The 13,313-nt window shown below is 37.7% G+C and overlaps 1 protein-coding gene and 1 long non-coding RNA gene across 2 annotated transcripts; both read right to left on the minus strand.

The window, feature by feature from the left end:
* Window positions 1-229: 229 nt before the first annotated feature.
* LOC116225248 lies at window positions 230-2,757 on the minus strand. The gene is made up of 5 exons (XM_031587454.2): window positions 2,404-2,757; window positions 1,656-2,015; window positions 1,309-1,380; window positions 1,100-1,195; window positions 230-838 (listed from the first exon to the last, which is right to left on the minus strand). Exons 1-5 carry the CDS (start codon window positions 2,468-2,470, stop codon window positions 717-719), a joined length of 717 nt encoding a protein of 238 aa, XP_031443314.1. The 5' UTR covers window positions 2,471-2,757; the 3' UTR covers window positions 230-716.
* Window positions 2,758-7,642: 4,885 nt separating this feature from the next.
* LOC122128573 lies at window positions 7,643-7,966 on the minus strand. Its single transcript, XR_006151447.1, has 2 exons — window positions 7,865-7,966; window positions 7,643-7,720 (listed from the first exon to the last, which is right to left on the minus strand). It is a non-coding gene; the product is annotated as an uncharacterized LOC122128573 (long non-coding RNA).
* Window positions 7,967-13,313: the final 5,347 nt, after the last annotated feature.

Here is a 13,313-nt window from a genome sequence, read left to right on the forward strand (position 1 = left end):
GAGCACCTTCTCATCTAAAAGACAAGACTACAAGGAAGGATATTTTGAACACTTTTATTTAATTCAACTTTTTTTTTTTAACCACAGACAGTTTGGGAAATGCATGAGAGGGAATTGTATTTGTTTACCTTTCCCCATTGCATTGTGAAGAATAGTTTGCAGCATTACATAGTGATGTCTAACAACATACCAAGTATTTACACATGGTAGCTTCTTTTTCATCCAAAAGTAGGAAGAGTATAACAGATTTATACAGATCTATACAAAGATAAGATTCTTATTTGACACATTTTGGAATGTTATTGTGCTTTTGCTATTGTGCCATCCCTCTTAAGGTATGACGGTGTTGTTAACTCTATTTGCCTTTCATCATTCACTTGCCTTATGAAGAACTTTGTTTCCTCATCTTGGAAAGTCAGAAAAGGAACTTTCTATAACAGCTATTGTTACTATTGTTGTTATTGTATTGTTGCACTGTATTACACTTTAAGATGAGGCATCAAAATATGCAACCACTCATTCATTTAATTAGCATTATGACCACAGTTTAACATAACAGTGAGGAAAAATGAATATCCGGAATATAGCATCAAACAAAAGAGACTGGGGTAGGCTAATGGAGTGGAAATGAAGCTATGCAGTTTTCACATTGAGAACATCTAAGACAAATCTGAGCCATGACATTGAATGATGTAAGGAGAATACCCAGTCTCCTCTCACTGTCCACGTTGAACATTAGCATACACACAGCACTCCACCTCCCTCATTCTCTCCTCCGGCTGGTTGTTCTCTCTTTCCAGCACGGTGATCTCAGCATACTGCAGTCCAACAGACTCAGCTAAAGAGGACAGGAGAGATAGAGGAAAAAGTAACACAAAAGAAAATCTCAAAAAAAGGAAGTGTAATCAAGTCATCAAGATGTATCACTTCTAAACACAAATGTTTGACTTTCACATCTGACAGTTAAGAAATTGTATTACTGGAATTGTGTTTCTTTGTACTTTCAGTTCTATCCCCGTATTTGTCACTCGATTTCCTTGCCAAATGTGTTCACACCTTCCCAGGTCAATTCATGTCTCTTTGTACTCTATTGTCTGACCTGGTTTGTGTGTCCTCCTCTGGCAGACGTAGTATACTCCCCCAGCCACACACAGCAGGACCACGCCAAGTGAAGCTGATAATAAACTGACCATGTCTACATCATTTTAAAGAAAATATCAAATATCACTTTACAGACATAATGAAATTAAATACATGAATGAATGGATAAATTAAGCACTTAACCAATTGAGCATTAGACACACTCACAAACATGTGTTTCCATCTTGCTGGGGTTGTCGGTCCTGTCAGTCAAAATGGATCTCACAGTACTGTGTGTACCTGAGAAAAATGCATTATTAGTGGATAAATACTGACATTTTGACGTGTAAAAAACTGTTCATAATAAACTGCTGTGTTGCAAATATTTGCCTGAATTATCAATATAGATTCAGGGTTAATTTGTGCTGTATGCATATGATCATTGTTTTGTCAGTTGAAAGGAAAAAATGCAATGAAACTGATTTGACTTTTTAACAAAAAGTGTTATAACTAATGGACCTGGACAGCACTGCTCTTAGTTTATTTTATGCCAAATGAAAAAATAGATTATTTACCCGAAATAATCAGCTGTATTGTGGTATTTGCCACAATCGCCCCTGTTTCACCGTTGTTGATCTCTACTTTGTATGTTCCTGAGTCTCTCTTTGTTGCTTGGTTGATAATTATAGTCCCGTTTGTAGCAACAAAGTGCCATCGGTCCTGCATAGATGAGGTGAAGGACTCATTGAAGAACACAATCTGGTTATTTCTAAATCTAAAAATCCCTGCATGACCATTCTGAGTCATTTTCTTGCAAGTTAATTCAAGTCCAACGGCATTTGGCAGCAACTGTAAATATGTAGGTTCTCCCAGGTTCCCATGACATGTAGCAAACTGGGTCGCATTACAGACAGTCTTGGTTCCTGTAGATAAAACTAAATAAAACAGGTCAGTTTTAGACTAGAGCCTCAGGATATTCTTTCAACTATCATAAGCTATCTATTTAGCCATTAACTCAATATTACCCTCAAATACAAATGCTGATGACATGACTATTTAGCAAATGGAACAGTAATGCCAACATTTTTTTTGTTATTTCCAAATGTCTTTGCTTTTACCTGATATAATTTACATCAGCAGCTGCATAAATGTGACAAAATATGAAATATTTTGATTAATAATAATAAACACACATATATTTATGTTGAATATGTTTTAGTGTATTACTCAAACAGTGCCTCAGACTATTTTCTTAAAACATATAATACCAAATAAATTGTATTTACTCATGAGATAATTATGTCAAGATTCATGGCATCTTACCATGAGAAACTCCTGCAAACACCAGCACGAGAGGAATAAGCAGCATTTCTGTTTGCAACACGACCATTAATGGCCATCAGAAGTGTGAGGTGTCCTTAAAAATGGAGTACTTCTAGAAGCCTTATCTGTACATTCTGGTCAAATGCTCTCATCATGCAACTGCACGTCTCCTCTCTACAGTTTGCAGACAGGCCGCATGCTTTTTTCTGACCGAGCACCTCTGTTGGAAAGTTCTTGTGTAGCTATATTGAGTCAGATAGTTAACCAATTTTCATGTGATGCACTGTGGTCACCGACCAGTGGATATAACCACAAGGAACTATTTTAGACCCCTTGTTTTTTTTTTACCTGTTTGACAAACTCAGATGATAGGTCAAATCATTTTACTTGAAGCAGCTCCCAAAAAAACATAATTGTGCAAGGAGCTTTTTACAGTTGGCATTAAAATGCGTTTTGGGTGATCAGATCGTAGTTGGATAGTGCTTGACCACATGAAAGTACAGGTGTAAATGCACTCAAGATGCATTGAAGACAGATTTTGATTCAACAGGCCAAACAAGGACATATTGTGATCTTAATTGAACACAAGTGTAAATGCAATTGCTTTGTCAATCCACATGCAACAACCATGTGGGCGGTAAGAACGTAATCGTGGGAAACTGTTCCAAACCAGCGAGGTTTTGAAAAGCAAGCAAACACAATAATGCAGCTTCACGGATGGTTACCTTCTTCTATCTTTTTGTTTGTTTGTTGTTTTTTTGGACCCGTGCAAACGAGAGGAGGATGTTGACATGAGCTGGACACAGCAATCGGATCTTAATGTGGACACTGGAGACACTTATTAAAACCAGGTCTAAATTGAATCTGGTTAAAATCATATTATATCATATCTAGATATAATCTGGATGCGAGATGCATTGTGCAGGTGCCAGGTGTAAAGCCCCTAAGTGGCACTGGATATAGAATATAGAATATAGACAAGTTCCTTGCAGGTTGACATGTTGTGAAACCTGGACAGGATTGGTCAAATGCACCAACAGTGTGCCTATAGTTAATGGTAACTTGTCCACCCATATCACCTCAGTTTATTTCCATAGTATGTAGTGGTAGTCAGCACAGGCCTGGCTGTGTATAGAGCGGGGTGAACCGACAAGAGCAACTGCAGCCATGGTTACTCTACTTTTACATTCTAAAAAAAGAAAACTGTGGTATTCACAAGACTCTCTAGCATCTTGCAGTATGCAAACCAACTGCTCCAGTTTGGCACACTTATTGTCAATAAGATACATGTATTAATTGTAAACTACATTTGAGCACAAACACAAAGTATTCTGTGGTCTATTTCACCAGGTTACAAAGATGACCTGGTATCTTTGCTGATAAGATAATTAGCTATCAATACTCAAAGATAAAACTCATGTCATTATTTGTGACATGCAAACTTGATATAATGATTATTATCATGTATTATCAATCATTATCATTATTATTTAGTGAATATTTAGTAAATATTGTCATGTGCATTATGTTGTATGGTGCATGTTTTGCATTTTGCCTTTTTTCAAATTTCTAAAGCCGCTTTAGACAAAAGCTTCTGCCAAATACCAAAACCATAACTATAGAACTTTAATTTAAGACATCGTGACAGTACCGGACCATGAGATTAGGTTATGATCCCAGTATGGTGTCGCTGATGAGTTGAGGCTGTGGAATTATAGTTAAAGGCCTTTTTATTGTCAACAGAACGTGCAAAAGGTTTTACAAAAAGTTTTGAAATATATAAAGATCATTTGTAATTGACAATGAATGATGATCGTAGGCTACTTACCATGAGTAGTCCCTGTGAACACCACAACCAACGCAAGAACAGTCTGCATCTCCATGTCTCAATGGGCTGTCTGATGATGTCTCTGCTCTGAGATGTGTCTAAATGGGCCTCATCTACAAATCTGAAGGATAGAGCTGGAGGTAGGACGAGTATCTCTTAAGGATCTGTCAGCAGAGAGACAAGGACTGGTGAAGGGGTCTGCTACAGCTCTGTGGTAGAGCCTGTGAAAGCAACAGCCACCTGTTTTGCTCAAGGTGTTCTTGCACCTGGCGCATTAAAGGAATGGGTTAATGTTTCAAGTTTCATGTGTGTTTCTCACACTTATATGAGGTGTAAGAGGTGTTGTGTCTATGTTCCCTCAGCAGTAGAGTTGTATAACTCTACCTTCCCTCAGAGAAGCTACTGGATCTCTATTGTATTTTGTCTGTTTTTTCCTATTATTATTAGTGTTCTTTGATGTGCCTGCTTTCTCCATAGATTCCATTGTGTAGCCATTATGCAGTTGCCAGTTTTAGCATTCTAGCTCAATGCTGGACCAAATTCAATCGTTTTTTGTCCCTCATTAAAATTTGGACACAAAAAGATTTTTAAAAAAGGGCCCAGGTTGAAAGTTTTTCTTTAAGATAAAATTTGTTCCCATTTGGTGAAGTGCCTCTTTCAGCTGAAGCTGTCAAATCCTTCAATCTTTTGCCACTTAGGGCGCTTCACACATTTATCTTAGACCCCAATGATTGTTGCTTGCAGCTATTTTTTATTTTTGTTCACCAAATAAATTGAATCACCACATTTTCAAATTCACATGGATATGAAGACAAGATGCTGTGAGAGGGACAAGAGTCTCAAAGAATACCTTGTATGACACCTTTTGGCAAGATACGGTAGTTCTGAAAGAATGATCTACCCTCCCCTACAGTGTCAGCGAGCTTGAAGTGGGGCCTCTGAAAGTCAAGTTTGGAGTACTCAGATTGACTCAATCCTATCCTGTGCACCATGCCATTTCTCTAAATGAGACATTGTGCTGTGTCTCCTGGATGTCTGATAGTCAAACTGAAAAGCAGCTTACCAAGTGGTAGGACCTACACTGCAACTTATCTACTACCATGACTTGCTAGCAACATTTTGCAGGATGCCCATAATGTCACTGAGTCATGTGATAATAACACTTAGTCTAAAGTCCCTTCCTTTGTGTATATCCAAAGTCAAAGTTGCATATTTAATTAGACCCATTCACTCCATGTAACTCCACCCGTGATGTCTCCTTTAAATACATGGTCAACATAAATGCATAAATCTACTTGGCAGACCAATTTAAATGGTCAGTCAGATAAGCCAGGAATTTGGGATTCTATTGATTAATTTTCACTACCGGAGCCCTGGACACAGAAGATAAAGCCATGATATGTCAATAATACTTTAATGCCAATAAATCACTACTATGATGATCTACAATGTTCATGAGCACCTTCTGATCTAAAAGACAAGACTACGAGGAAGGATATTTTGAACACTTTTATTTTATTAATTTAAATTTACCACACACAGTTTGGGAAATGCCTGAGAGGGAATTGTATTTGTTTACCTTTCCCCATTTCATTGTGAAGAATAGCTTGCAGCATTACATAGTGATGTCTAACAACATACAAAGTCTTCATGTTGTACATCAAGAGAGAAAAGAATGTTAATTATATTTACACATGGTAGATTATTTTTCATCCAAAGTAAGGAAGAATGTAACAGAATAATACAAACACAAAGCTAACATTCTTATTTGACACATTTTGGAAGCGTACTGAATAGCAACAGAAATAGTTATGTGAAATAAGATCTTTTCTGTGCTGCCACTGGCTCATCATATCCAAGCCTGCAGAAAGTGTAGCCTCGTGTTTGGTGTCTTTATTCTCACCTCAGAACTCTTCATCACTCACAACCACACAATCATAAATTATTATCATGGTGGTTAGTGCATGCAAAAGCAAAAACGTTGGAAACAGGGTCATGAAAAGCTCATGACCTTAGTAAACCTTTAAAGCGCTATTTGAGCAGTTGAGTCTTTGACAGCATATCTTCACACAACACAATTTTGGAGTTGCATTTTGAATCACTTGCATCACTTTTGTTAGTCTCAGACACAGAAACAACAGGAAATAGAACAGGAAATGCAGACTTTGTGAGTGTGCCTTGTTCACACATCTGGTGTGATTTTAGGTGCTTATGTGGTTCCCCCTGTGTAACAGTCTCACACACAGCAGAAGTACTAGTGTCCAACTGAAACCCAGAACAGAGAGTGATATACATGGCCCCACTGCCTACCAGGCGTATCAGACTATCACAACTAAATATATTTTATTCATGGTGATCCTACTATAATGAGTATGGTGATGATTGGGGAAAGGAAATCTATTTGTGAGTGATGAAGCTTCTTGAGATTACTGACACACTTGCAGTAGGCAAACAAACACAGACTGATGGTAGATAAACCAATAACGTTCCATGATTTTAAGACAGAGAAAGTCAATTCTGACATAGATAATTTACATCGGAAAATCCAATCTGCATTAATTATTATGTTTCTCAGAAGATTAACAAAGGAATTAAATAATTTATTGAGCTATTTACAATAACATGTAGCTTTCCTATCGTGTCCTATGCAACATAAACACTAGCAGTGAGACAAAGTTCAAGCTAAGCAGAGGAAAGAACGCATGTGAAAAAAGTTTCTCTCATTTTCTTCATCTGACAGACATTGTGCTGTACTTCCAACAGATGGCAAAGAGCACCAGATTGATCACAAAGAGTGCATTACAGACTGACCCCTCTGGTTTCCAGACTGTACCTCAGCATACACTATCAAGGAAAAAAGGTGTGGGACATGTCTGTAGGTTCACCTCCCCGTACTCCACCTTCTCCTCCCCCGTGTCCTTCAGCTCTGACCGCTTCTTCTGTCTTTTTAGTATGGACACGTCAGCATACACTAACTCTTCAGGCTCTGCTATAAAGGTCGGTATTAACCGAAGAAGGAGAGGCAGAGAGGAGTTGAAGTAATCCGTTATGACAAGTCCATCAAGTATTACAATAGCAATGACCCAACTCTGACATCACACAATTAGTTGTTTTCTTCTCTAGTTTAATTTTTTTTCCAGTGGTTTCATTACTTGTTATCAACAAAGTTTTTTTTCAGATATACTGTATCTGAATGTGTTTTTAAATGCACTTCCAAATATATTGGTATTTATATGTAATCATATAAAACACCAACTTCACTGGCCTGAGAGCCAAGCCAGGTGTGAAATATTTGTAATGCATAAAAAATCTTTCAAGGCCTACAAATGAGCCATAAGGCAAAGACCAATTTCTTCTGAGATGTATTTAAATGTTAAAATGTCTTACCCGCCCTGTAGGTGTTCTTTCTTCTTTTGCAGATGTAGAATATTCCTCCTGACACAGTCAAACACAGAAAGAAGGCTGCAGAAGATCCTGATACTACCATGACTAAGAATAAAAATAAAGAAACAGAAAAGAAAAACATAAACACCCAGACTGTTGTATATGTCCATGTGTACACAGGAATAGTCACTGTGAGGTGAACAACAACAGTACAACCAATATACCACAATAATATCACAAATGTCTCACTGTTGGGAATTTTCCAAGTTCCATTCGACACTAGCCGTGTGTCATTATGTTGAGGGGGGTGTTTGGTGTTGGAGATGGGGATGGAGATGGTGGGAGTCATGTGGGTCTCTAAAAACATATACAGACACAGCAGCACTGATATTAAAGACTTTCACATATGAACAGCAACAAATAAACAAACGTATTTATATGTATAACAAATAAGTATTAGTATTCCACTCAAAAAGTAATTATTTACCGTTTATTATCAGCTGCAGTATGTTTTCTGCCACCTTGATGCCCGTTGTCCTATTGTTGATCTGTACTCTATACATTCCTGAATCATTTCTCTCCACAGGGTTTATAATCAAGGTCCCATTGTCTGAAATAGAATACACTCTCTGGCGGATTGATGAGGAGTAGGGGTTACTGTAAAATGATATCTTGCCTGCTTTTACTCGAAGCATCTCCACCCCTTTACCATCACTGGTTTCTCTTAACAAATTCATATCATATTCTGTGGTGTTTGTCATCAGCGGTAGGTACAAAGGCTGTCCCAGAGTCCCATAATAGGACACATTTTGTGTAGCGTTACAGGTGGTCTCCACTCCTGTGAAAGAAATGTGATTTTACTATTGTGCTTTAGTGATTATATCTGAGGCTGTGATCATACCAGGCTTTACAGCATTACTGATTCATTGAATAACAGGATAGTAACGTATTTTTAGGATGCAGGCTAAACATGAAGCTGGTAAGAGAAGGCACTCTAGCCTCTAAATCACCCAGAGCTAAACACAGTTTCTTTTCCACAGTTCATCGCTGACACAGACACAGACGCCTACAGCCTGACACAGTGAGCTGTGCAGGGAAAGTTCAGTGGAAAAGATTCATCAGACTGTAACGATGAACAACACTACCTACGGCAGAAAAAAGTGTGCAAGGAGCTTTTTAGTTGGCATTAAAATGCATTTTGGGTGATCAGATCGCAATCGGATAGTGCTTGTCCACATGATAGTACAAGTGTAAATGCACTCTAGACGCACTGAGGACAGATTATGATCCAATTGGCCAAACAAGGACATATTGTGATCTTCGTTGAACACAAGTGTAAATGCAATCGCTTTGTCAATCCACATACAAGAACCACGTGGGCGGTAAGAACGTGATCGTGTGCAACTGTTCCAAACCTGCAAGGTTTTGGAAAGCAAGCAAACACAATAATGCAGCTTCACTGATGGTGACCATCTTCTATTCTTCTATCTAAAATAATAATAAAAATAATTATAGTGCAAATAAACTCCTTTCTTAAAGAAATCAATATCCTGGAGAAATTTCAATCAGGAAATGTAGAACATGCCACAGCACTGAAACTGCTCTTACTAAAGTAATCAGCGACCTCAGACTAAATTTGGATTCAAATAAGTTCTCAATCCTTGTCCTGTTAGACCTAAGCGCAGCGTTTGATACGATTGATCATGACATCCTAATCAATCGTCTGGAAAAGTTAGTTGGGCTTTCTGAATCTGTGTTAAACTGGTTCAGAACATACATCAAAGGGAGAAAGTCAGGCTTGGAGATCATGTGTCTAAGAAACATGACATCTGCTTTGGGGTTGCACAAGGGAGCTGCCTTGGTCCATTCTAATTCTCACTATACATGCTGCCACTTGGGGACATCATTATATCACATGTGGATCACTGTGCATGTAATTTCTCTGCGCACGTAATTTATTTGCTGTTAAGCACTTTGAGCTGTGGCACAGGATACCATGTGTGAATATAGACAAGTTCCTTATAGGTTGACACATTATGAAACCTGAACAGGATTGTGCAATATAGTTAATGGTAACTTGTCCCCCCATATCCCCTCAGATAATCTCCATAGTATTAAGTGGTAGTCAGCACAGGCCTGGCTGTGTGTAGAGCGGTGGGAACCAACAACAGCAATTGCATTCATGGTTACTTAACTTTGACATTCCATTCACAAGACCAACTGCTCCAGTTTGGCACACTTATTGTCAATAAAATAAATGTATAATTTTTAAACTACATTTGAGCACAAACACAAAGTATTCTGTGCTCTATTTCACCAGGTTACAAAGATGCCCTGGTAACACCGTAAGATAAAACTCATGTATCATGCCAAAGTTTTTGTTTTCCATACCAATTTCTTATATAATAATAATAATATCATGATTATTAACTGAGTGTTGATATTGTCACCTGCATTATGTTGTATGGTGCATGTTTTGCATTTTGCAAAGTCGCTTCAGACCAAATTGTCTGGCAAATACCATAACCATAACTATAGAACTTTAATTAAAGACATGATAACAGTATTGGATCATGCCATTTGGTTATGATCTCAGTATGTTGTGGCTGATGAGTTACGGCTGTGGAATTATAGTTAAAGACCTTTGCATCGTCACCAAAATGTGCAAAACGTTTTACAAAAGGTAAAAAAAAGATAATTTGTAATCGACTATGAATGATGATCGTAGGCTACTTACCATGAGTAGTCCCTGTGAACACCACAACCAACGCAAGAACAGTTTGCATCCCCATGTCTCAATGGGCTGTCTGATGATGTCTCTGCTCTGAGATGTGTCTAAATGGGCCTCATCTAAAAATCTGAAGGATAGAGCTGGAGGTAGGATGAGTATCTCTTAAAGATCTGTCAGCAGAGAGACAAGGACTGGTGAAGGGGTCTGCTACAGCTCTGTGGTAGAGCCTGTGAAAGCAACAGCCACCTGTTTTGCTCAAGTTGTTTCTGCGTCTAGCGCATAAAGAAATGTGTGATGGTAAAGGTTAATGTTTCAAGTCTCATGTTTGTTTCTCACACTTAAATGAGGTGTGAGAGGTGTTGTGCCTATGTGTCCTCAGCCCTACAGTCATAACTCCACCTTCCCCCAGAGAAGCTGCTGGATCCTTATTGTTTTTTCCAATTATTACTATTTTTCTCCAGCGAAACCCAGCGAAAGAAAATATGTCGCACAGGCACCAAATCTTGGCCAGAGATTCCAGATGGACAAAATGACTAGCATAAGTTGAATAAATACAATCAATGTAGGGGGTGCTATAATGGGCAAATTTACATTTTTGCTCATGTCTCAGAACTGCATGGGCTAGAACAAAAATTCCTTGAAAGCTCCAGAATCTAATGCACCCATTCCTGCCGGACCAATTTTCCCGCCATTAAAAAAATAAATAAAAATGACCTCAGCGGTCAAATCCTTATAATGATATGTCCATGACGAAAACAAGTGGTTTACTTTGAAGTGCACGCTTTCGCCATACGTTTCCATTGTATAGCCTTTTTGCAGTTGTCGGTCTTAACATTCTTAATCAATACTGAACCAATTTCTATCATTTTGTCCCCTGTTAAAATTTGTACGCAAAAAGATAAAAAAAATACGGGCCCATATTGAAAAATCCCAAAGTTTTTCTTAAAGTCAAGTTCCTATCCTGTGCACCATGCCATTGCTCTAAATGAGACATTGTGCTGTGTCTCCTGGATGTCTGATAGTCAAACTGAATAGCACTTAGTGTTTTACTTATAGGCCAGGCAAATTAACCCTTTTTGGAGCCAATAATAGAATTAATTGTAAAATAATTTTTTTCAGCATAGATCATTTCTATGAGGTGTCCAGAACAACATACTAAAAGTCCTAAGAAATCCTAGTTGAGGAAATATGTTTAATTCTCATCAATCTGAGATGTGTGCTAATAATGCATGGCAAAAATACACCTCAAAAATGTAATTTTTTTCCTTTACTCCTATCAAAATGAAACTTTACACAATGAAAGTACCCATGAAAAGTAACATTTTTTGTATTACAAGTTTCTTTGAAAATGAATTTTAATATGCAAATGAGCTATACACTAATCGAATATGCCCAAAATACATCCAAATAGGCTTATTTTTTTCCTTTACTCCTACCACAATAAAACTTTACATAGTAAAAGTATACATGAAAAGTAACTTTTTTTGTATTACAAGTTTCTTTTTAAATGAATTTAAATATGCACATGAGCAGCACACTTATTGAATATGTCCTAATTGCATAGGCAGAAACACCATACCCCTGGCAGGTACTACCAAGCCAGGCAGTTTTCAGGTTAGAGGCCAGTCTAAAAGCAGCATTGCCATCTCCCATTGGCAGTAGGATGATTGGATGAAGATTGGGCCGATGTATTTGTCATACATATGAAGGTGTTTCTGCCTACGGACATATTCAATAAGTGTGGAGCTCATGTGCATATTCAAATTAATTTCAAAAGAAACTTGTAATACAAAAAAAGTTACTTTTCATGTATACTTTTACTATGTAAAGTTTTATTGTGGTAGGAGTAAAGGAAAAAAATAAGCCTATTTGGATGTATTTTGGGCATATTCGATTAGTGTATAGCTCATTTGCATATACAAATTAATTTCAAAAGAAACTTGTAATACAAATTGTTTTACTTTTCATGGGTACTTTCATTGTGTAAAGTTTCATTTTGATAGGAGTAAAGGAAAAAAATTACATTTTTGAGGTGTATTTTTGCCATGCATTATTAGCACACATCTCAGATTGATGAGAATTAAACATATTTCCTCAACTAGGATTTCTTAGGACTTTTAGTATGTTGTTCTGGACACCTCATAGAAATGATCTATGCTGAAAAAAATTCTTTTACAATTAGTCTGTCGTAAAACGCTATTTTGCCTGGACTATTAGTGCATTTAACTAGGTCAGACTGACGACGTAGGTTAATAAAGATGATGGTGCTTGACAAATGAAAAAAGCCAATACATTTTTTTTTCATGATTATTATATAATTTTTTATTATAATCTAAGGCTACATATGGAGCTGTTGTTTCATGTTATTTTGTGTGTTTCATGCATTTTGTTTATAAAGTGTAAAGTGGGCTGAATTCATGTTGTCTGGGATAAGCAGATGCCTAACTGACAGGACAGCAAAGCAACGCCATGAGAAAGTGAATAGCTGGTGAACTTTTATGATACAGCACATTATGGAAAGGCTGAACAAAGTTCACTCAAGGTTAAACTTAAGTTAAAATGTAATGTAAGCTAACAGACCGTACTAAAGTCTGGAGGAGATCGTACTTGCTGAATAATAGATCGGTAAGGAAATATACAAGGGAAGTCCATTTTTGCACATCTAGCTAGGTAGCTAACCGGCTACATTCCAAGAGAAATAGTCTGCTTGTTGCCGCTACGTAAGTATGTTCATGTTAATTATGCTAGCTTGCAAACTCAGGCGGCGTGCTAGCGTAGGACTTTCCTCAAACCCATGCTAGTGCTAGCTAGAACGTCTCTTACACACTGGCTAGCGTAGCTCTGTACCCGCTGGCTAACGTTACAGTCACCCACCTAACCTCAGTCCCATTCGGATCTACGGCACCCGTATACCCTGCGTTAACAAGACAAGCTCATTGCCGCACCAGGCTCTGACTTGCAACCTTG

The sequence above is a fragment of the Clupea harengus genome, chromosome 20 (genome assembly GCF_900700415.2).
Source record: "Clupea harengus chromosome 20, Ch_v2.0.2, whole genome shotgun sequence".
NCBI classification, from domain to species: Eukaryota; Metazoa; Chordata; class Actinopteri; order Clupeiformes; family Clupeidae; genus Clupea; species Clupea harengus.

What these genes read in the sequence shown, in the direction of transcription:
- LOC116225248 (XM_031587454.2), bottom strand. Translation starts at nt 2,470, where the DNA reads ATGGTCGTGTTGCAAACAGAAATGCTGCTTATTCCTCTCGTGCTGGTG. An exon ending in GTTTGCAGGAGTTTCTCATG is followed by an intron (nt 2,016 to 2,403) that starts GTAAGATGCCAT and finishes TGTTTTATTTAG; the next exon opens with TTTTATCTACAGGAACCAAG. An exon ending in AATACAGCTGATTATTTCGG is followed by an intron (nt 1,381 to 1,655) that starts GTAAATAATCTA and finishes CATTTTTCTCAG; the next exon opens with GTACACACAGTACTGTGAGA.